The sequence below is a fragment of the Ahaetulla prasina genome, chromosome 2 (assembly GCF_028640845.1).
Source record: "Ahaetulla prasina isolate Xishuangbanna chromosome 2, ASM2864084v1, whole genome shotgun sequence".
In the NCBI taxonomy this organism is placed as follows: domain Eukaryota; kingdom Metazoa; phylum Chordata; class Lepidosauria; order Squamata; family Colubridae; genus Ahaetulla; species Ahaetulla prasina.
In genome coordinates, this window is record NC_080540.1 from 145,870,353 (window position 1) to 145,893,692 (window position 23,340).

At 37.3% G+C, this 23,340-nt stretch overlaps 1 protein-coding gene across 1 annotated transcript in view; it reads left to right on the forward strand.

Moving 5' to 3' along the window:
* The window catches only part of PITPNC1 (phosphatidylinositol transfer protein cytoplasmic 1), a 203,204-nt gene that overhangs the window by 118,823 nt on the left and 61,041 nt on the right, over positions 1-23,340 (forward strand). Inside the window, exons 3-4 of the mRNA XM_058166320.1 lie at positions 6,432-6,520; positions 10,506-10,513. Coding sequence (XP_058022303.1) covers positions 6,432-6,520; positions 10,506-10,513 — 97 coding nt within the window. The remainder of the gene's footprint in view (positions 1-6,431; positions 6,521-10,505; positions 10,514-23,340) is intronic.

Genomic DNA, 23,340 nt, shown 5'->3' on the forward strand with positions numbered 1-23,340 from the left:
TTCTGTAATTACATCTCTCGTGACAGAATTCAACCAGCGTTTTCAAGATTTTTCTGTCATTGAAAAACAAATCAAGCTGTTCTCGACCCCCTTCCTGGTGGATGCAGAAGAAGTGGAGGAGAGTCTGCAGTTAGAACTGATTGAAATGCAATGTGATGATTCTCTGAAGAGTCAACATCAGCTTCTCTCCCTCCCTGACTTCTATCAGAATTTGGATCATGCCAAGTTTCCTCTGATGAGACGCCATGCAAAAAGAATGATGAGCCTGTTCGGCTCAACATACATATGTGAACAAACATTTTCTCTGTTAAATCAGAACAAAAGCAGACTGAGATCCAGAATGACTGATAGCCATCTCTGTGAAGTCCTTCGTGTCTCAACTACCAAACTTTCCCCTTACATCCCAGCCATCCTTCAATCAAAGGACAGCATCACTGCTCCCACTGAGAGCAATGTATAAACTCATTATAGGTGAGTTAGAAATACACACAGTAATCATGTGTCAATATTTCTTGTGTGTGTGGCCCGGCCACACATGAATTTACTAGGCTTATATACTGTTTGTTGTCCAGCCGCATGCCTTTCTGAATAATTATATTTTAAAATATTACATTAAAAATCAACATAACACAAACACACACGTACACAAACATAGAGATACACATGCACATATATATAACTCACACACATATAGTATACTTAAGCCTAAACTGTGCATAGGGACTACCCAGACGGCTGAAAAAAGTGATTTCTGACAGGTTCTCACACTTTTGACTGGTCCTCACACCTACAACTATCTTTACATTTTGCACCCTATCTTGTAACCGTGGTGAAGAGAAGCAGTTGTGAAATGAGTGATATGGTTGTTAAAAATGCTGCAATGGGCATAAATGTGAGGATGGTCATAAGTGTGAGGACTGGTCAAAAATTACTTTTTTTAGCCCTCTGAGTAGTTTCTATGCCCATAGCCACATCCACTCAGTCACATGAGCAGTTAGCCACGCCCACCAGTCACATGACCACCAAGCCACACCCCAAAATAAGCCATGCCCATTCCCCTCCCCCCCCCCCCGGTGGCCTGGGCCTTTGCTTATTTTTCTGTATTTGGCCCTCACTCAAAAAAGTTTGGACACCCCTGGTTTATGGTATAGCAAGACTAGGCACATTAGTGCCTTCTGGAAGATTTGAATGTCAGTTATGACTAGCTGGCGTGTTCAGTGGTAGAGGATTGTGGGAGCTGCAGTCTAAAATCTCTGGAAATCTCTCCGTCATAGTCCATGGGCTATTATTTCCCTGACATGCAGAAGAGTTCCTGTTAAGACAGGTAAACACAAAAGGCATTGCCTGTGTGTAGAGAGAGAAGGATGGATAATTATAGTTTATCAAGACCTATGAACTTAACTCTAGTGAACATTTTGGCTTGGGAAAAAAAATCTGCAAGAGCCAGTGTGGTTAGAAGATTGGATTCGAACTTGGCAAACATACCAAAAAGGTTTAACTGTGATGTTAAGGGAGATTGATTTGCTTTTCCTTCCACTAGTATCACCCTGTTACATTTAAATGTATTTAAGACCATGAGTTCAAAAATCAGTGAAGTGATCAATGCAATGGGTGTTTTGAAAGGCTTATCAAATAATTACAAATGCCCAATCATAAACTGCCAAAATTACGGTTACCGTAAGAGGCAAAAGCAAACATTGAACCTTCACAGAAATATTTCAATTGTAATCTCAATTTGTTTAAGAAAAGCACTTGTGGGAAACCCAAATAATTGCCTTTCAAGAGGGAAGGCTGTGTACATTTGCCAAATATGTAGCAATAAAAGCAGGTGCTGTTGAAAGTGGAGAGGAGTCATCAAGGGAAAACAGGAAAAGGCTACTAACCCCCATTCCTCTTCTCACTTTCCAATGTATGTCTGTATAGTGGGAAGCCTCTCTGTCCATGGAGGCTCGCCCTACAAATGAAGAGTGCATGGAGAATCTCCATGAATAGAAAAGACTACCATATAGTACTGCCATATCCGAATTGCAAACTCCAAACACCCACCAGAGGGCAGCAAAGAGATACAAAAAATGAACTTTGCTGCCATCTGGTGGCTCTTTAATTTTTGTAGGTGAGATACAGTATTGTACTGCATGTGATAGAGGCCCTTTACAGGTGAAAGGTAATAAGGAGAAGGGAACTAGCATTCAGACTGAATGAGACTAGAAATCCTAAGTATTTCCCAGATACTGTAATTTGCACAGTTGAACTCTCAGCACACAGTAATCAGATCTAGATTCCTGTTTGCCTTGCAGGCTTGCACAAATCCCCAATTATTTTCCTTTTTGAAGACCGAAAGAGACACAGTTTTAAAGTTCTCCAGTTTTCATTAGAGCCCCATAGAACAAGCTGGCTTACACAGAGCTATCTACAGCATAGCAGGTGCCTCTGCCCACAAGCCTGGGGCTGAGAATCATGGACCAAAGAGAATCTTGCTATAGAGCAGGGCTGTCAAACTCCCAGCCCACAGTCCGGATGCATCACGTACTGGCCACACCCATGCCTGGTTTAGCAAAGGGGGGAAAAGTCCTGATATGTCACGTGACGCTGCCATGATGACGTGAGTTTGACACCCCAGCTATAGAGTAAGCCTGCAAAAGTTTATACTCAGAGTCCTGCAAATAGATGCATGAAAGAGAGAACTGTGTTTGTATATGTGGGCTGGAGATAATTAACGTTACAAATTCGTTTCCCTATTTTGCAGGCAATTTTTAATCAGCAGTTATTAATTCAATTAACATATTTTGCTTTCTTGGACCAGGAAAGGTGTGTGTGTATGGGGTGGCTTTTTTAGGTATGTATGTATGTATGTATGGACGAGGTGGCTCAGGGGCTAGGACATTGAGCTTGTCGATCGAAAGGTCAGCAGCTCAGTGGTTCAAATCCCTAGTGCTGCCGTGTAACGGGGTGAGCTCCCGTTACTTGTCCCAGCTTCTGCCAACCTAGCAGTTTTGAAAGCACGTAAAAATGCAAGTAGAAAAAATAGAGACCACCTTGGTAGGAAGGTAACAGTGTTCTGTGCGCCTTTGGCGTTGAGTCATGCCGGCTACATGACCACGGAGACATCTTCGGACAGCAAGGGCTCTTCGACTTTGAAACGGAGATGAGCACCGTCCCCTAGAGTCGGCAACGACTAGCACGTATGAGTGAGGGGAACCTTTACCTTTATGTATATATGTGTGTGCCTGTCTGTCTGTATATGTATATGTATATGTATACACACACACACACACGTGTGAATAGCAGCAGGTGTATCTTAGTGGCTCCAGAAAAGAAGGCCATTTTAAATATTTTTTTTCACCTTTGGTTTGCCTGAGGCAGTTTCCCACTTTCTTATCCAGCACCTTTGCTACTATATCACATTGTCTCAGTATCACAAGAACTGGACTTTCAGATAGATAGGCCCTAACCCAGGTAAGGTTTGCTAGCAAGTTAAAATGTGTCTGAGAAATCACTGTTTTAGACCATCTGTGTTCTTTCCATTAAGTGTCTTTGCTCCAAGTGGGCCCTGCTTAACCAATATGTGGTTAGCCCAAGAAGGCATGCTACCAAGTCCTCCCCACACCTCTTTCCCAAGGAAGTAAGGAAGCCTGGAGGATGATCTTGGCAATATTGGTGCCTCACTGAAGAGTAGTGGGCCTGTAGGTCTGGATGGCCTTTACTTAACCTGTTCTGATTTAAAAAAGCAGTAAACCCCATGCTTTTCTGCAAGGCTTTCAGAGGGCTGAGCAGTGAGCACCATATAAGGCAGTCAGCATTTTACTGGGAAGTTTTTGGCCCTGCCAATACATACAGTATGGTGGACTAGTTTTGATAATGTTATTCTTTTAGAATTGTAAGTTACCTAGAATTAATTGTGTGGGAGGCACATTCTTGCGCTCTGTTTTCTTCAGTTCTTTATGACTTTATTAGTTTTCTTCATTGCCTTTGATAGTTTACAAACTTGGTTTAATAGCTCTAAATTTAAACCAGAATCTTGTTGATGGTCTCTAGCCAGTGTGGTTTTAGCCAGTTTCATTTTCTAGCACCTCCATTCTTAGCATAGTTAATGTAAGGAATTTGAATAAATGATATGAGCAAAATAAAAGTGCCTGAGCTTGGTAAACATAGTTTTCAATGATATTTATTTCTTGATGTTATTCTCTCCCTCTTCTTCTCCCTTCCCCCCATCTCTCATGTTCTCTTTCTCTCCCTTTGTGTCTAAGCTCTGCACAGTAGCAATCTCCTTATCCATAATTTGAAGGAATTTAATTTCCATCTGTTCTTGTTATCCATTTTCCACAACTTAGATAATTACAGAAAAAACAGTAGCATTTATTATTCTGCACTTGGTATTAAGACTGATATCCTTGCTTTTCCAGATCTTCATATGCTGGTCACCACAGTCCACTCAAGTGATACAGTATTCTGAAAAATCACATAAATCAGTTTAAATGAATCAATGAAGTCTTTTTTAAAATGTCGACACCAGCAGTGCAGAAGGGATAATATCTTCAATGTTGCATTTTACAGTAAACGGCGCTTCTGGATACCTCTCAAGATTACACTCCCATAACAGCATCTGACAATAACGGCAATCATGACTGTTTCCCCCCCAACCAAAATACTTTTTATGTTTGGAAAACACATTGCTCCTTTATCTTAGCTCAGTGAATGCATGAAGAAATGTTCCCCATGCACAGTAGCCCTGCCCCCACGTTTTCTGTGCATCCAGTTAGTAAGCATATCCCAACTCATTGACTACCTCAATTTTTCACGTTGTCTGGCAAAATTCCCTGTTCTGTGGTTTGGGCATATTTGAACCGAACCTTATTCATCTTATTCACCTTCTGTTTAAGCTAACCACAATCCAATTCCTGTAGGGTTTGCCACCTATCTCTTTATCATCTTCCCTGCTCTTTGTTGGATCCTTACCAGCATATGAGAAGGATTTATACTGACGTCAGCATGCAAGCAGACTGCATTTTTTCCCATGTTAGGAGTATCATCACTCATTCAGCCACCACTCGATAATAAGAAAACAATTTTAGAATTGGGAGAGCAAAGTAAACCTTAAAAGTTATTAGGGTGCGATACAAAGCTAACTTTTTGGATCGTTAATCAGAAAAATGCTACCAGGCTGTACTTTTGTTGTTGTTCATTATTCAGAGTTTATACAGCACCTAAACATTATGTCGTGTCGGGAACACTGGTGTGATTATTTAGATGAAGACAAAGGGTTGAGTTTCTAAAACGTACAACTCATATTTGAAAAATAATCAGAACATTTTCATTTTAATAAGATACTTATTGTGGTCCTTTACTCATTTATAATACATTATTGATGCCTGAAGTGTATATTTGTTATAATAAGTAACTGGCTTATTAGAAAAAGGGTTAAGTAGGGGAGGGGATCCCCTGCCCTCTGGAACGTCTTGCCCCATACCTCCTATCCGTTCATAAGGGCCTAAAGAGTCTGCCAGTTAGCTCGGGGCAAACATATATATATGATTGTAAACTACCCAGAGTTAGCCTGAGTGGGATAAGATGGGAGGCCAATAAATTTTATAAATAAATAAATAAATCATGGGAAACCCCAGGTGTAGGCTAGAAATAAACCCAGGTGTAGGCTAGGAATAAACCCAGGGATAGGCTAGGAGAAGGTAGTGGCCAAATCAGTTGTAACTTGCTGCCAGGAAAACTATAAAACTGCATTTCAAACTATATTTACTGAATGGTAATGCTGGGAAAAATAATCCCAATTTATGGCTATTTAAAACTAAGCTTTGAAGATACATTTTGAGCAGTTGCCACTGTTAAAAAAAAAAGAAAGCTGCTACACACTGTGTGGACAACAATTTCCCAATTTATAACTGCAACATCACCCATTGGGAAGATACATCTTCTTGGGGCACTACTGTCCAAGTTCTAAATGTGCGAATGAGAAACATGGGAAATTTTAGGCTTCCGTTTTGTAATGTTTAGTAAGAAATAGTTATTTGTTTGCTTATTTGTTTAATTCATTTGCCACCCATCTTCTTTCAAACAGCTGTGGGCATAAAATATATATCTGCGCCACCACCAAGAGCAGTACAATGCAGTATGGCTCTTGATGCAACAATACAGTATTGCATGCTAACTTACTGCCCACTGCCAGCAGTTCAATCCTCACCAGCTCAAGGTTGACTCAGCCTTCCATCCTTCTGAAGTCAATGAGGACCCAGATTGTTGGGGTCCATATGCTGACTCTGTAAACCGCTTACAGGGGGCTGTACAGTACTATGAAGCCATATATAAGTCTATATGTCTTCAACTTTAATACAACTTTATGTCATCTACTAATTATTATTCATTAGGGAAATTAACAGGGTGGATTGTGTTTGTGATTCAAGTTTTTGTTTCTCTTGTAGCAAACTTCCAAGCTGGGCAAGAGCAGTTGTCCCCAAAATATTTTACGTCACAGAGAAGGCATGGAACTACTACCCATATACAATTACAGGTATGTTTTAAAGGGGTTGTGATGGTAAAGAAAGTAGATGTTTTAATTATTTCAGTTGTTACATGATTCTGCTATTCTATCTTGGATTAAAAATGTTATTACCATTTAATATTTTAGAGACTAAATGCTCCATCCAATGCGTATTAATTTTCAGTTGGCTATACATATATTATTAGTTTGGGTTTAGAACTGTAAGCAGTGAAATCAGAGGGAAATGACATGCAAAGTCTACACAAGAGTGACAATTAGATTGTAGGTTGGTGTTAAGCAAAATAATCACCGTGACTTTTTATAATGGCAGTGACAGTTGATATACAACACTGCTGAATTAATTACCCTCTGCAGTGAAATGGGAAATCATGGATTCTATTGAGACAAATTAATAGAATGGAACTTTAGCCAAAGTCTTCCCTCAGAATTTCTTTGTTCACGAATGACCACAGGAAGGATAATAGCAGGCCAGTGGAATCCTGAATGACTCCAGCTGACTCTGAAGATTGAATTTCTAATGTCTGATTTGCATCACTTGATTCTTTTCCATGTCCTGTGCAAATATAAAAAGATATGCAAATGTAAAAGAGGGGCATTTTTTAGAGTGGGGGTTGTAGATTATGGATGTGAACAGGATATTTTTTTTCCTTCCCCAACACTACCTGCTCTCATTTCAGTTAACTTCTGTCGATCCCCCCTCCAAATATAGAAACTGCATTTGGGCCCATCACTAGACAGCCTTCTGGGTAGCTGAATTTTGGACTTCACTCCTGTTTTGGTTCAAGAAACTGGAGCTGTGGGCCCTTTAAATAGCAAATGGGTAGCCTCCTGTGCCCAGTAGTAATCACCTGGTCCCTGAGAGCCAATAGAAATAAAGAAGATTTGAGATTTTTTTTTTTTGAGATGGCCAGATAAGGAGGGATTACCTCAGGCAAGACTGAGTTGTTTTATTATAGACCAGGGGTCTCCAACCTTGGCAACTTTAAGACTTGTGGACTTCAACTCCCAGAATTCCTCAGCCAGCTTTGCTGGATGAGGAATTCTGGGAGTTGAAGTCCACAAGTCTTTAAGTTGCCAAGGTTGGAGACCCCTGTTATAGACTACAGGTAGTCTTTGACTTAAAACCATTCAAAGTTACTGTGGCACTCAAAAAAGTGACTTGCAACCATTCCTCGCACTTATAACCATCATAGCATTCCCACAATCATGTGATCAAAATGTCAGCACTTGGCAACCATCATGTATTTATGACAGTTGCAGCATCCTGAAGCCATGTCATTTACAACTTTCCCAGCTGGCTTCTGGCAAATAATGGGAGAAGCCAGATTTAATGGCTTAATGACCACATGAGTCACTAAACTGCAGTGATTTGCTTAATGACCATGGCAAAAAAGGTCATAAAATTGGACGTGACTCATTTCACAACTGCCTTGCTTAGCAGCTGAAATTCTGGTCTCAAGTGTAGTTGTAACTCAAGGACTACCTATGTTTCTCTCTCTCTCTCTCTCTCTCTCTCTCTCTCTCTTTTTATACTATATGTCCAGTGTGAGCATTCTTATCTTGCCTCACTTGTAATAAAATTATTTCTTTTTTTTAAAAAAAAATCTGGAGTTGACAGGCTGCCTTCCAGCTCCCATTTCAGCTGCAGATTTTTCAGTGCCTTTGTGACTTTGAACAGTGGCTTAATGAGTGGTTGTAAATCGAGGATTACCTGTCGTTGAAGAAGGCTGGCTTATTCTCTAATACATTTCACAGCCTTAAAAGTGCCACACAAAACTGTTATTTTCAAAGCACAAATTCACAGATAGTCCTCTGGTCATTTTTGTTGTTTATTTCCCCTTAAATTTCATAAGTGAAAAGTTTTATAAATTACTGATTAGAAAACTCCCTAATCCCTTCAAAAATAATGACTGCCCATATTTTTGTTTCTTGGTCTAGTTTTTGCTAGATACGTATTGCCCAACTCTTTTCACTGCTGCTTAAGTGTTGCACTACGTAAAATTGTGAAGTAGGTTTGATAATTCATCTGGTTGCTATAGCTGATTTCTCTCATAGTTAACCTAATAGCTGTATTGCACCAGGGATATTATTTAGTAGGGGTTACAAGGATGAGGCACTGCTTCATTCAGTTCATCCAAGGACAAGTTACCATTCTTCATAATTAGAACTTTTGCTAACTGGAGAGGCAAGCTGAACACGAATTAGTCATATGGCTACAAATTATTGTTTATGGTACCAGGGTTCAGTTTGCTCTCTCTACATACCTATCTGAAAATTGCTTTACATGTCCAGGGCATACCCAGTGTTCTTGTAAAAAATAAAAACAAAAACTCTGCTCTCACTTCTGTCATCTGAGGTAAAATGTCAAGGGCATATTTCTCCTGGCACCCTAGAGTTTCTTTGGCACCAGAGGAGGAGAGCAAATGTGCTCTAACTTTCAGCTAACAGGGAATTGGAGAATTGTGCTGCCTGAAGGAAAGCTGGAGTTGTGAGATGTATACATTCTCAAAAAGCCACAATGAAGACCTGACTACTCTCCCAGGACAGAAATGATCTCCTTGGGTTGTGTTATTCCCATCGACTACTCCCTTTAGATTGTTGTGCGGAACTATCCTTGCGATCTGCCTCATAAGAATTTCCAACTGCATCAGCACCATTTCCAAGAGTCCGCTGGAAAAAAGGGAAGGTAGCCTAGTGGTAAAGCACACATTGATTTCTCCAGTTTACAAATTAAAAATGGAGGAGGTATCATGGAAGTCTTCTGCCTAAGAGTGGAGCCTTGGAGAGCAGTTGTCAGTCAGAAGAAAGAATACTGCAGAGGGAACAACAACAAAAAATCTCTGGACAGATGAATCTTGAGGGACTTTTGCTGTATCCCATCAATTTAGTTGTCTTATATGGTGCCAGTTTAACTTTCATGTCCAATTCTTCACCCCAAACTGTCGTATCTACTTTCCTAAAAGAAGGCAACTATTCTCGCAGATGAAACAGGATTAACAAAATATAACCTTCTCTAAAAAGTATTTTGCAGTTATTTGAGGCAAACTTGTTATGTTCTCCATGCTGATGGGAAGCTTAATCTTTCCCTTGCCCTCCAAAGTGAATGCTGTAAAAAATAGATAAATCATGAATTGGAAAGACATTTTGGAGTAATATTTTTAAATTTTGTTTCCTCCATTGTATTTCTTGTGGGAGACTGCAGGGTTAAAGTTTCTTGTACATATACACATGCACAGTTTTTATGCTTCCCTTGGTGTTGTACAGTTAGTATGTTGATATAAACCATAAATTTACATCACAGAGAAGTGCACACATATTTGTAGATGCATCACACACTGGCCACACCCATCCCCATTTTAGCGAAGGTGGAAAAAGTTGCGATACTTCACATGATGTGATGACGCGAGTTTGACACCCCTGCCCTAAGGACTATGCCTGACTCACATTTGCCATTATTAAGATAGCATTTGACACAAATTCACAATGCTTCGATACACTAGCATTTGACTCTAACTTGAATTTTTATGCAGTTTGCTGATTGGAACCCTGGAGTATTCTTGATATATTAATTCAATTGATTTTCCAGTAAAATTTTGAATAACTTATATACATTTAAGATAAAATAAAACCATCTAATTTGTATGGTGTATATGTGCATACATGAACACACATATATACCATATACACATTTAAACAATTCTGTAACGTCAACATTTCATTAAGAGTAGGGAAGCTGAAAAGCAAAATTATGCAAAAATGACACCCATCAAGTTCAGTTCACAACTTCCAATAATTTCGCTGCCCATTCATTATCGAACAATTACAAATAGTGCCCCTTTGAATTATGTTCAACTCATGTGATTCTTAAGGCTTTGTATCATGCATCAAAATTAGCAGTGTATTTTGCATTTTATTGAAACAATGTGAACAGTGAAATAATTTTATGCCATTATTTTTCCTTTTCTTTTATTCCCATCGGCCGAATGTGGATCAGAATACACGGTGAGTTCTGATTCTTCTTTGTCGTGTTAAATAGTATTTAAAAGCTATGATTAGAACAAAACAATAGATTCTTGGCTTTTTAAAAGAATAAAAATACTGATCTTCAACAGCAGATTGCTCCTTCTTTTATGTAGCCGAAGAAGAATAGTGCTTCTAATATTATCAGTTATGTCACTGATATAAAAAATGTAATAATTTCAAAGCTTGATATATTTTGTTGCCCAGTAGCTGTAATAATAATAATAAAAACCTTTCTCTCTTTATATATATAAAAAAAGAGAGATACAGGTTTAATATGCTGGTTATTGCTAGTAATAGAGAGACAGTTTTTCATTTTATCTTTCATTAACTTATAAAACAACCATCTGTCTTGATACAGTACCTGGAAAATGCTGCAATCTCCAGACAGAATTAAACAATTCTGGGCTTGGTGCCCAGAAAACATAAGAACTGAACTAGGCAGTATAAGACAGAAGAGATACAGAGCATACTTAAAAATACTGTACCCTGCTCTGAGCAAAATCAATTTCTGTTTCATTGTCCCCTATGAAACAAATCGTGTAGAAATATATATCTGTAGTCTGCACCCTTCCCTATAACAGTTTGATCAACATTCTAGAAAGAAAAAAAAAGATTCCATAGCTAGTTTAAGCAAAAAGATGGGAAGATTGACCTTCACAAATTCAAAATGTAAAGATGTCCTTAAGTCAAGCTTCTCATATTGACTACTTGCATCTGTTTATTATCGCCAAGCGCAGTTAGGAATAATTCAGAAGAAGTCAAATATGTATGAAACATCTGTCAGCTGCTCATTAAAATGAGCCTGAAAAGGTCTGTGTCAGATGTAACTTTTCTCATAGTAGAAGCACTTCTTCTAAACTATTTTGAAGCATACATAATCCTACGGTCCATGTAGATTTCTTGGTAGCAGTATGGTAGCGCCTTTGTTAATACTGTCTTCTGGGATTCTATAGTTTACATCCCAGTCTTGGCTATGGTCTTCGGGATCCTTCCATCCAAGTAGTAGCCAACCCCAATGGTAAGTTTTGTGCCTAGACAAGGTTGGGTCAGGTGCTTCCACATGTTAGGAGGTTTGATAATTAACAGAGCTAAACATGAGGTTTTAACAAAATGTCAACCAAAAATGAGTCCAGTCATTGTAGGGTTAGAGATGTGTGATACAAAAAACTTAAAGACTGCTACAGAAAACTATATCTCTTTGCTCTCAAATTGTCCAAATTTACTCAGCTCGGACCTGGTAAATCCTGGGAGTCCTAGAAAAGCCTAGGATAGGGGTATAACATTTGCTTATGCTTAGAGTCTCCAAGAGAGTTTACGTGAGAGTTTAATCTCATCTTTGTTATATTTAGTTTATTAATTATTCCCTTGACGCATTCCCAAGACAACTAGTGCTATTTTCTCTCCTTGTGAATGTTTCCTCTTCTGGATATGATCTTTAATATTTGTTTTGAAGAATAGTGACTTAAAGCACTTTATTGTTGAGATAATTACAAAGTATATTATTGTGAGAACCATCAAGGCTTTCACTGTTGAAGACACGAGGCTGTATGTGTTTAAAATATTCTTCAGTGGGAAGGAGGGCAGGAAGAAACAGGTAGATATAAAGTCCCAATGCATGAAAAATATCAGAAAAACTTGATTTTGTCCACTAAAAATAGCTATTATCTCTCTATGGACAGAGGGAATTGCACTGTCAACAGGTACTTTCCATTCCTCTTGCAAATAGCTAAACCCTCAGTATATGTGGTCCTGTTCTCTGAAGTACAGCTATTCCTGAGCAAATACATAGTAGTAGAAAAGCAAATTCATGTGCAGGAGCTGTAACTAAGACAGCTATATCCATGCTTGCATTGTGTAAAAAGCAGAAATTCTACTGCATTCATTTTCTCATGCCTAGTGAACATAACTGCAATTTGAATGGAAAATGCTGCATGGCCAAATGGCTACCAATGTAGAACTTACTTTCTTGAAAAACCAATTATAAAGCTGATGTGTAGTCCTGGATTTTCAGCTGCAGCCTCATTGTTTTTATTCATCTCAGCTAGAATATAAATTGTGTCTGTTTGCAATAAAGGTGGTTCTACACTAGTTATCCTATTATAGTGAATCACACTAAGGCTTTTTAATTGGGTCTGTTCTTGAGGAATGTTTGGTAAGCCGGTGAAGATGGCTGCTGCAAGACTTTTGACCAGAGCTAGCTATTAGAAAGTCTGACTCTTTTGTAAATCTGCCCTCTGCTCTTAAGAACATTTCTCATGTGGGTCCACAAGATCTATTTTATTCCTGCTTTTGTTTAGGGCAGAGGTCTGCAAACTTGGCTCTTTTAAGACTTGCAGACTTCAACTCCCAGAGTTGAGCTGGTTGAGGAACTCTGGGAGTTGAAGTCCACAAGTCTTAAAAGAGCCAAGTTTGCAGACCCCTGGTTTAGGGTGTCTGTATAAAGCTATAAAAAGTAAGACATCAAACACACATTGAACAGGTTATCCCAGACCAAGTATTCCAAAGGCACCTTGAAGGCTGCCTTAATCTTAACAGTTTGTTCTCCTGAACCATCACTAAGATCAACTGAGACAATCTGTTTAAGAGCATCATCTATATAACATTACATACCCAATTTCAAATGTATCACAAAGGCTTACAGAGGAAAACTGTGATCTGGATTATCTTATCGTGAGATCAGATACAGTTAATAGCCTATGCATTCGGCAGAATTATTTGCTGCTTGTAGCTAAGCAGCAGTTGATAGCAAAGTTTTCTGTTTTATGTTAAATAACAAAAACTAAAGTTAGTATTTACACATATGTCTGGTGCATAATTTAATGCTAATTGGAAACCATTCTGGAACTGCAATTTTATATGTGGAATTTGCCATATCCAAAATTTGGGTTTAGAATCCATATTCTAATTTGATGTATAATTTATACAGGGTGGAATGCATTATTCATTACTATAGTTTTCTTTCAATGATGTGAACAATATGAACCAAGCATTTTTTAGCTTAAAAGCTGATGGGCTTATGGATTTTGACTTAAAAAATGGATATAAAATACACTACTATAAGTTTCTAATGATGTATTAAAATATATTAGCCTGATGATACTTAACATTTGTTGTTTATCTGCCCATTTCTCAATGGCTAGATAATATTTCTCAATCTGTAGCTCATTTTCTTATTTGTACTACCTATTTCTTGTATTCTTTCAAAATATATACAGGTAGTCCTCGACTTACAATTGGAATCAGAACTTTTGTTCTGATCTGAACTAAGCAAGGCAGTTATTAAATGAGTCATGCCCAATGTTATGACCTTTTTGCCAGAATTGTTAAGAGAACCACTGGGGTCATTAAATGACTCACCCAGATGTTAAGCAAATCCAGCTTCCCCCATTGACTTTGCTTATTGGAAGTCGTCTGGGAAAGTCACAAAATGGAAACGTTGCAACCATCATAAATACATGCTGGTTGCTGAATTCCCAGATTTTGGTCGTGTAACATGAGGATGCTGCAATGGTTATAAGTGTGAGGACTGGTCATAAATCATTTGTTCTGCACTGTCATAACTTAGAATGGTTGTTAAACAAACAAAGTCCATTAATCGTGGACTTCTCTGATAAGGAAATGGGAAGAGAAATATCTTTTGAAAAATAAGATTTAAAATGTCCTGAAATCCTACGAACATATGAACTACCTTTCTCTGAGTCAGACTCTCAATCTATATCAATCCAACTAATAATATGTTATACAAACCAAAGCTATTAACTGAAAATACCAGAAATTATGCAAATTATGTTTCCCTTTGCCCCAGCAACTTTTTCTAACTCTTATTTGGTTTTGATCTTTTTCTGTTTAATATATTTGTTCTTCCTAATATTCTGAAAGAAGTGGGAGGTTGAACCATGCTGTCCATGATGCTTCAGTTTCATATTGAGGGAGACTGATCTGTTATCTTTCGCATTTATATTAACCATTACTCAAGGACGCTTGGAAGTTAGAATATATCATATGCACAATAAGTAGCTTTCAATCACCATGAATCATTATTGTGGTAATGAAAGAATTTAATCAGCTACTTTAGAACTGTAATTAGACAATTTCAGTTGAACTGTAAACCTGCATTGTAAAAACTGTTTATTTCAACAGTATGATTACACTTACTAGCTAATATTATTGATGGCTTCTTGCATTTAAATTGGTGCATAAAGTAATTGAAGAGAAGATTGATAAATTGTCTTGGAATGTCAGACAAAATGCTTGCACTTTTTATTATAATCTGGCTGGGTTCAAAATCACTGTGTTTCAGAACTTTCACACTTGAAATGTGAAATATTTGTGAAATATTGTGTCTCTGAAGTAAGATTTGGTCTAAAATATAGAGATTTGTGGCCTGAAGTTTACATTTCCAGACTAAGTCTGAAATATATCCATTACTTTTTAAAGAGTTGGGAGAAAACAGAGATATATACAAGGACAGACCACACAGCTTCTCTGTTTTCCCCCCCACCCCGTCCTCTCAGGAAATCATGTGCATTTATTTGCTGTCCTGAGGGTAAGGCTTACTCATTTCCTGCTCCTGTGTTTAAAAAAAACCTCAGTTATCCCATTACTTTTCTTAGAAATAGCATAATAATAAACCGTTTTTATGTCGTGATGGGTGAGTTAAAATGCTAAAACATCAGCATTTTAATGATTTGTGTACATATTCTTTACTGCCAGAAATAATGAAAATAACAAGAGCATTAACCACTGTTGTCCCCAATTCGGGTCAACAACCAACACAAGGTGCAGGTTTTTTTATTGCTTTTTATTGGAGTACTCAAAGGAAAAGGGCTCCTGGCCAAAATGCCAAGAACCAAGAACAAAGGATTAAGAAAGCTTTATACATTTTCACAAAAGAAGAAGGCGGGACAAGGCGGGATAATAAGAAATATCATCTAATAAACATTTTAGTAATAATTCTACAATTTGTTCTATTGGTCTCTAGAATAGAATAGAATAGAATAGAATAGAATAGAATAGAATAGAATAGAATAGAATAGAATTTTTTATTGGCCAAGTGTGATTGGACACACAAGGAATTTGTCTTGGTGCATACGCTCTCGGTGTACATAAAAGAAAAGATACGTTCATCAAGGTACAACACTTACAACACTTAATGATAGCCATAGGGTACAAATTTAACACTTAATGATACAACACTTAATGATAGTCATAGACTACAAATAAGCAATCAGAAAACAATCAATATCAGTATAAATCGTAAGGATACACGCAACAAAGTTACAGTCATAAGTGGAAGGAAATGGGTGATGGGAACGATGAGAAGATTAATAATAGTGTAGATTTAGTAAATAGTTTGACAGTGTTGATTTAGTAAATAGTTTGACAGAGTGATGGCGTTGGGGAAAAAACTGTTCTTGTGTCTAGTTGTTCTGCTGTGCAGCGCTCTATAGCATCGTTTTGAGGGTCGGAGTTGAAACAGTTTATGTCCAGGATGTGAGGGGTCTGTAAATATTTTCACAGCCCTCTTTTTGACTTGTGCAGTATACAGGTCCTCAATGGAAGGCAGGTTGGTAGCAATTGTTTTTTCTGCAGTTCTAATTATCCTTTGAAGTCTGTGTCTGTCTTGTTGGGTTGCAGAGCCAAACCAGACAGTTATAGAGGTGCAGATGACAGACTCAATAATTCCTCTGTAGAACTGGATCAACAGCTCCTTGGGCAGTTTGAGCTTCCTGAGTTGGTGCAGAAAGAACATTCTTTGTTGTCCTTTGTTAAATTGGTCTCTAGTTGTCCCTATTCCTAAACCTTTGCTAATGAATGCCCCAGGAGTTATCTAATACATATTTTATTTGCTGAAGGCCATCTCTATTCCTCACTTTTAACTGAGGTCTTCAGGTTGGGTAACTCTTTGTTACTTTTATCAGTTTTCTAACTACCCAGCATTGTTACAACTTTACACATGCATATTTCTTGTGAATAGGCAGTCTTTGTTCTTGTCAGACAAGACTCCACAATTACAGGCTTCCTGATTTACTTTCAAGTGTGTGCATGACCTTGCTTTATTTTAGCAGACAGCCTATCACCACCCCCAGAAATATGCTTTAATTACAAAAAAAGTTAAAGAAGAAAAAGAAAGAAAACATAAAAAGAGTGGGAAAAGAACACACACACATATTTTAAGTTACATGTAGAAAATCTTTCAGCATAATCAAAAACATTTGTTTAACTCCTGACCAGACAAAACAATATTGATCAATCTTTCCATTATATAGATAGTGAGAACCAACCCATACACTGAAAGCAAATTATCTCTTAATTCAGGATCTGTAAATCTAGGATAACACTTTCTTCTAAACTTGAAGAGTAATATTTTTGCTGTTCCTCACCACCTTGATTGACCCATAATACTACATTGAAAGTTTTGGATATATAATTCAAAAGTGTTTTATGAATGTCATATTATGAATATTTAAGCAAAACAATGCAGTAGTGGGAGGAACTTAGATGAATAAATGGCCCCTCACTAATGTTGTAGTTTTATATAAATAAATATCTATATTTACAGCAAACAAGATAAGAATACACCAACATCAATGAGGTAAATCACAGATCATAGAGAGCACACATAAGAAAAAGGTGGGGGAAAAGGGAACACCCCTTTTACATCCAAGCTACCAATCATAGATTGCCTCATGCAGGAGCCGGCTCTCTCCAACCAATCAACTACAGTGTGTGTTCTGGCCCATTATACACTTTACTGTTCCAGTAAATTCCTTTACTAAATTTAAATATCCTAACAAAAACATTGTCTAGGATGTCTAGTGAATGTTGAATTAGACTTTTCTTGAAATAATAAGAAACATATTTTATACTGTACTTATAAAACACATTATATAACCCCTAGCCCTTGATTTGGATTTCTAGGAAAGAAATGACAAACTGAAGATGAATTCATTTAAAGTTTAGCCAGTGACTGCAGTAGAATCAAGAGCTGCTGAACGAACTCGCTCAAACCATGGTTATACCTTTCAAAAGGATACTGGATTTGCATACTTCCTTTTCTAACCACTAAAATCACTTGTTAGCTACTTTTCAGCTATTAGGACCCTATGGGCTGACACATTTTATAGCACTGGATGAGTTTCCTTCAATCCTTAGAAAAAGAAGTTAAATTCCAAGTTTAATTTCTTTTTCTCTTTTGGAATAAACAGCAAAAGTGTGATTAGAACTTGGATTTTAGAAAGCTACAAATGGACTAAGGGTCCATAGAGATTTAAAACAAGATTTTGGAATTAATTATAACAATCCTTCCCATGGGAAAAATGTTTTTGTTTTGAATTTTCTTTAAAAAAAACATGTTAGGAGGAGAGTAAGGAGCTAAGAATAACAATTAGAAGACTACTTAAATTTGACTTAATAATACAGAATGGAGCAAAATATCTTAACATTGGATGTATTAAGGGATATTTTTGAACAATTGACCCAGAAGTTAATTTTAAGAATGTTTGTACTAACATAGATTGTTAATGTTAAACAAGATAGACTGAAAGATGTTATGAAAGAGGAACACGTTTTACTGAACAAGACCTAGACTGATCTGAACATGGATTTAAAAATGACACGCAACAAGAATGACATGGAAGAAGATGCTACACTTGGATATACAAATTATTAAGTTGATGTCTTACTCATTAAAAGAAATATAATACAAATGACAAACTAAAAGTAACCTGGATAACTTTCATATAATGGAAGCATAGCATAGCATAGAATAGCATAGAATTCTTTATTGGCCAAGTGTGATTGGACATACAAGGAATTTGTTTCCGGTGCATAAGCTCTCAGTGTGCATGCAAGCAACAAATGTTAAATCAGGATCATAGTCATCATAAGATATGAAGATATACCACTTAGTGATAATCAAAGGATACTAAATAAGCAATCAACATAAATCATACTAGGTTACTAAATAAAACAATTAATATAAATCGTAAGATGCAAGCAACAAAGTTATAGTCATAAAAAGATAAGGCAATTTTAATTTTTGTGCAATTGTGTTTTTATCTGGCTGTAAACCGCCCTGAGTCCTTCGGGAGAAGGGCGGTATATAAATTCAATAAATAAATAAATAAATAAATAAATAAATAAATAAATAAATAAATAAATAAATAAATAAATAAATTGGTAATAGGACAGATGAGAAGAATAATAGTAATACAGCCCTACTGGGTAGTTTGATGGTGTTGTAATTAGTTGTTTAGCAGAATGATGGCACAGGGGAAGAATCTGTCTTTGTGTCTAGAAAGTTAAAATTTTGTAAGAAAGAAAGGACAAGGAAAAAATGAAAAGAGATCAAGTTCTAGAACGGGTGTCAAACTCACATCGTAACATCATCATCACATGATGCAGCATTACTTTTTTCCCCTTTGCTAAAGGGTGGGTAGGTGGGGATGCCCAGCACGTAACGCATCCGGCCCGTGGGCCATGAGTTTGACACCCCGTTCTAGAACATTATTTGAAGGGCTGAAGAATAAATATTATTAAAAGTAATGTGAAGGAATATAAAGTTGGTTTATTTCATCAAAATTAAAATAGATGTGTTATCTCTGGTAACTCTTAATGGGCTTTTCCTGGTCAAGATTGAACTAGGAGGCTTAAGGATTTGATAAGAGATAAGAGATGGGGTATGGGAAGACAACATCACTTGTTATTAGAGATATCACTAACCCCTGATAGTAGTGCAGATTATGCAGTTGAAGGACATAATTAGTATATGAATATTCCATGTGTTACCTTGAGATGGGCAGTTACGTAAATATGACAAATAAATAAATTTTTACTCCTGTTATTTGACAGACTCAAAATAATTTCCAGTGATTCAGAATTAATGCTTCTAAAGAGCAGAATAATGAGGAATGACTTAAGAATCAGTTCAGCTGTTCTGTAAACATCCCATCAGATATTACCACACAAAACAGGTTCCTCAAATGAAAGAGTGGAGAAACGTTAGCTGTCTTCTTTTTCAATATTTCTATTTCAGAATATTGTAATCTCATTATCATTGCAAGTGTGGTTGGTATGGAAAGGCTATAATTATAGCAGTCACCACTGACTGATAAAAAAATGTCATGTGTTTTCTGTTTAGTGTCTTTAATTCTTTGGCACTTGTCCCTAGCTTGTGCAAATTATACCATGTTCGTGCTGTTGCTTCTTATTGCCATGGCAACGTTAATCAATCATCATCCTAAAAATAGCCTTAATTCTTTTTTTTCTTTTCTTTTTTAGTAGAAGGCATCTGTAGTGAATTTAAAACTTGACTATCACTATGTGTTTTCCATGGCTGTTTTCTCTTTTTCCTCTGTCTAGTAGGGAATACTCACAAAGCAATTAATTAAGTCAGAGTTTAATCTGCTCCTTCTCCACTGAGGTATGCTGAAAGCTATTCTCTACTGGTTGTATGTTAAAATATGTGAAGATAAACAGTTCTGTACACATAATAGCTGGGAAACAAGCGCAGCCCTTTGTAATCATGGGCATAGAATCAGTATGCATTTCCCCATTGCTATTAGACATCTGAGAGAGGGCTGAAAATTTAAGAACTTGTCTGCAATGTCTATGGAGATTCAGTTCTGATGAGAAGCTAAATGTTTTCAAGGGGAAAAAAAAGAAAGCTCTGGTTTTGTTTTTGTTGTTTTGTTGGTTTTTTTACATTTATATCCCGCCCTTCTCCGAAGACTCAGGGCGGCTTACAGTGTATAAGGCAATAGTCTCATTCTATTTGTATATTTTTTACAAAGTCAACTTATTGCCCCCCAACAATCTGGGTCCTCATTGCCTTTTGAAAAGCATTTTTGGGCCAACTTAGCTTCAATTGTATGCAGAGTTATACATTTTTAAATAAATATCACTAATATTTTCCCCAAAGACAAAATGATAGTATTTTATCAGGGTAACTCAGTAATAAGGATTATTACTAGCTAATACTTTAGAAGACAGAAATGATTTACAAAAATGGGTGGATCATGTCAGTATAAAATTCATCAGAGAAGAATGCATTGTTTTTCTTCTAGGAATAAAAACAAATGATGCCAAGCTATGAGTCAGCAAGTTTTTGATTCCATCAAGAAAAAAATAGTTTTCAAACCAAAGAGTTGCTTTCTGTTCCGCAATGGCAAAACCACATATTTTGGGCTTTGCATATTTAGACAGGTTGGAAAGAGAATCAAGATTATCAGAGGAATTTAGATGAGTACTAAGAGGGGATGTGTTTAAAATAGGTAGGGTATGACACCAGTTTTCAAATATGCTGAAAAATGTATACATAACTGCATGTGGAACAAACTGATTTTGTGGCAAAAACCCAAACAGAGGAGGTTGAGTAATGTTGCCTTAGGGGAAATTGTTAGCATTTAGTAGTTTTTCTTCTCAAGTTTCTCAAAAATTTGACAAATCGGACCCTTAGAATAAGATTCTCTCTGTTGCCTGCTTCAGACTGTGGCAAAGTATTGTGGCTTTCTAAATCTCTTACAAATATTATTTTGATTATTATTTATCTGTAGAGCAGCACCTGGCCACTTCTAGAAATGTTAAATAGAAAATTGGAGAATATGCTCTGTGTATTCCTTTATATGCCATGTGTGCTAACAAAAATGCCAATTTAGTACTTGAGAAGTGTATGCCCATGGGAAATGAAAGAAGGAATCTTTAAATTTGTTTAAATTTCAATATGCTTGCAACATTAATTTTCTGCATTTGTATCAGATTTCTTGTATGAATTAATATGTTGTCAACTAAGATACCATTCTGTATGTTGCAATCATTTACTATCTTTGCTAAAGTACAATGGATGCATAGGATGAATCCCAAAATATGTTACAATGCAGGTAAAATTATTTGCATTGTAATCTTAGCTAATTCTAACAATCTTAGCTTAGCGCTCTTTGAAGGGAGCATTAAACACCTGCCCCAAAGTAGTCCAGCTAACAGGTCAGAAGGCTGAAGGGAGGCTTAAGAAAAACACCAGGGTCACTCCCTATCACTCTCCTCTGCACCATAGCAACCCCAGATGTTTTTGTAGATGTCCAAGAGATGACAGAGCTAGGCCCTGTCTTTTATTTTTTTGAACCCTGAAATAACTGCTTGGCCTTATTGCCATGCGCTCAAAAGCCCAATTGGGCTTATTATCAGGGGACAATAATAACAACAGAGTTGGAAGGGACCTTGGAGGTCTTCTAGCCCAACCCCCTGCCCAGGTAAGAAACCCTACACCATTTCAGACAAATGGTTATCCAACATTTTCTTAAAAATTTCCAGTGTTGGAGCATTCCCAACTTCTGCAGGCAAGTTGTTCCACTGATTAATTGTTCTAACTGTCAGGAAATTTCTCCTTACTTCTAAGTTGCTTCTCTCCTTGATTAGTTTCCACCCATTGCTTCTTGTCCTTCCCTCAGGTGCTTTGGAGATGTCTTATTTTGGGAGAAACAGGGTTGTAGATTGACATCTTACAGAAGGAATGGGAAACTATGGTCCCTTTATGACTTATGAACTTCAATTCCCAGATTTCGTCAGCCAGTCATGCTGGGGAATTCTGGGAGTTGAAGTCCGCAAGTCTTGAAGTTGCCAAGTTTGGAGATCCCTGTCTTACAGGGATGATGATAATAGAATAGAATAGAATAGAATTTTATTGGCCAAGTGTGATTGGACACACAAGGAATTTGTCTTGGTGCATATGCTCTCAGTGTACATAAAAGAAAAGATACGTTCATCAAGGTACAACATTTACAACACAATTGATGATCAATATATCAATATAAATCATAAGGATTGCCAGCAACAAGTTATAGTCATACAGTCATAAGTGGAAAGAGATTGGTGATGGGAACTATGAAACGATTAATAGTAGTGCAGATTCAGTAAATAGTCTGACAGTGTTGAGGGAATTATTTGTTTAGCAGAGTGATGGCCTTCGGGAAAAAACTGTTCTTGTGTCTAGTTGTTCTGGTGTGCAGTGCTCTATAGCGTCGTTTTGAGGGTAGGAGTTGAAACAGTTTATGTCCAGGATGCGAGGGATCTGCAAATATTTTCACGGCCCTCTTCTTGATTCGTGCAGTATACAGGTCCTCAATGGAAGGCAAGTTGGTAGCAATTATTTTTTCTGCAGTTCTAATTATCCTCTGAAGTCTGTGTTTTTCTTGTTGGGTTGCAGAACCGAACCAGACAGTTATAGAGGTGCAAATGACAGACTCAATAATTCCTCTGTAGAATTGGATCAGCAGCTCCTTGGGCAGTTTGAGCTTACTGAGTTGGCGCAGAAAGAACATTCTTTGTTGTCCTTTTTAATGATGTTTTTGATGTTAGCTGTCCATTTGAGATCTTGCGATATGGTAGAACCCAGAAATTTGAAGGTTTCTACTGTTGGTACTGTGTTGTCAAGTATTGTGAGAGGTGGAAGTATGGAAGGGTTTTCCTAAAGTCTACCACCATTTCTACGGTTTTGAGTGTGTTCAGTTCCAGATTGTTTTGGTTGCACCACAAGGCTAGTCGTTCGACCTCTCGTCTATATGCGGATTCGTCATTGTCTCGAATGAGACCAATCACTGTTGTGTCATCTGCGAACTTCAGTAGCTTAACAAATGGATCATTGGAGATGCAGTCATTGGTATACAGAGAGAAGAGAAGTGGGGAGAGCACACAGCCTTGGGGGGCCCCTGTGCTAATTGTACAGGTATTTGATGTGATCTTGCTTAGCTTCACCTGCTGCTTCCTGTTTGTTAGGAAGCTTGTGATCCACTTACAAGTCTGTTCCGGTA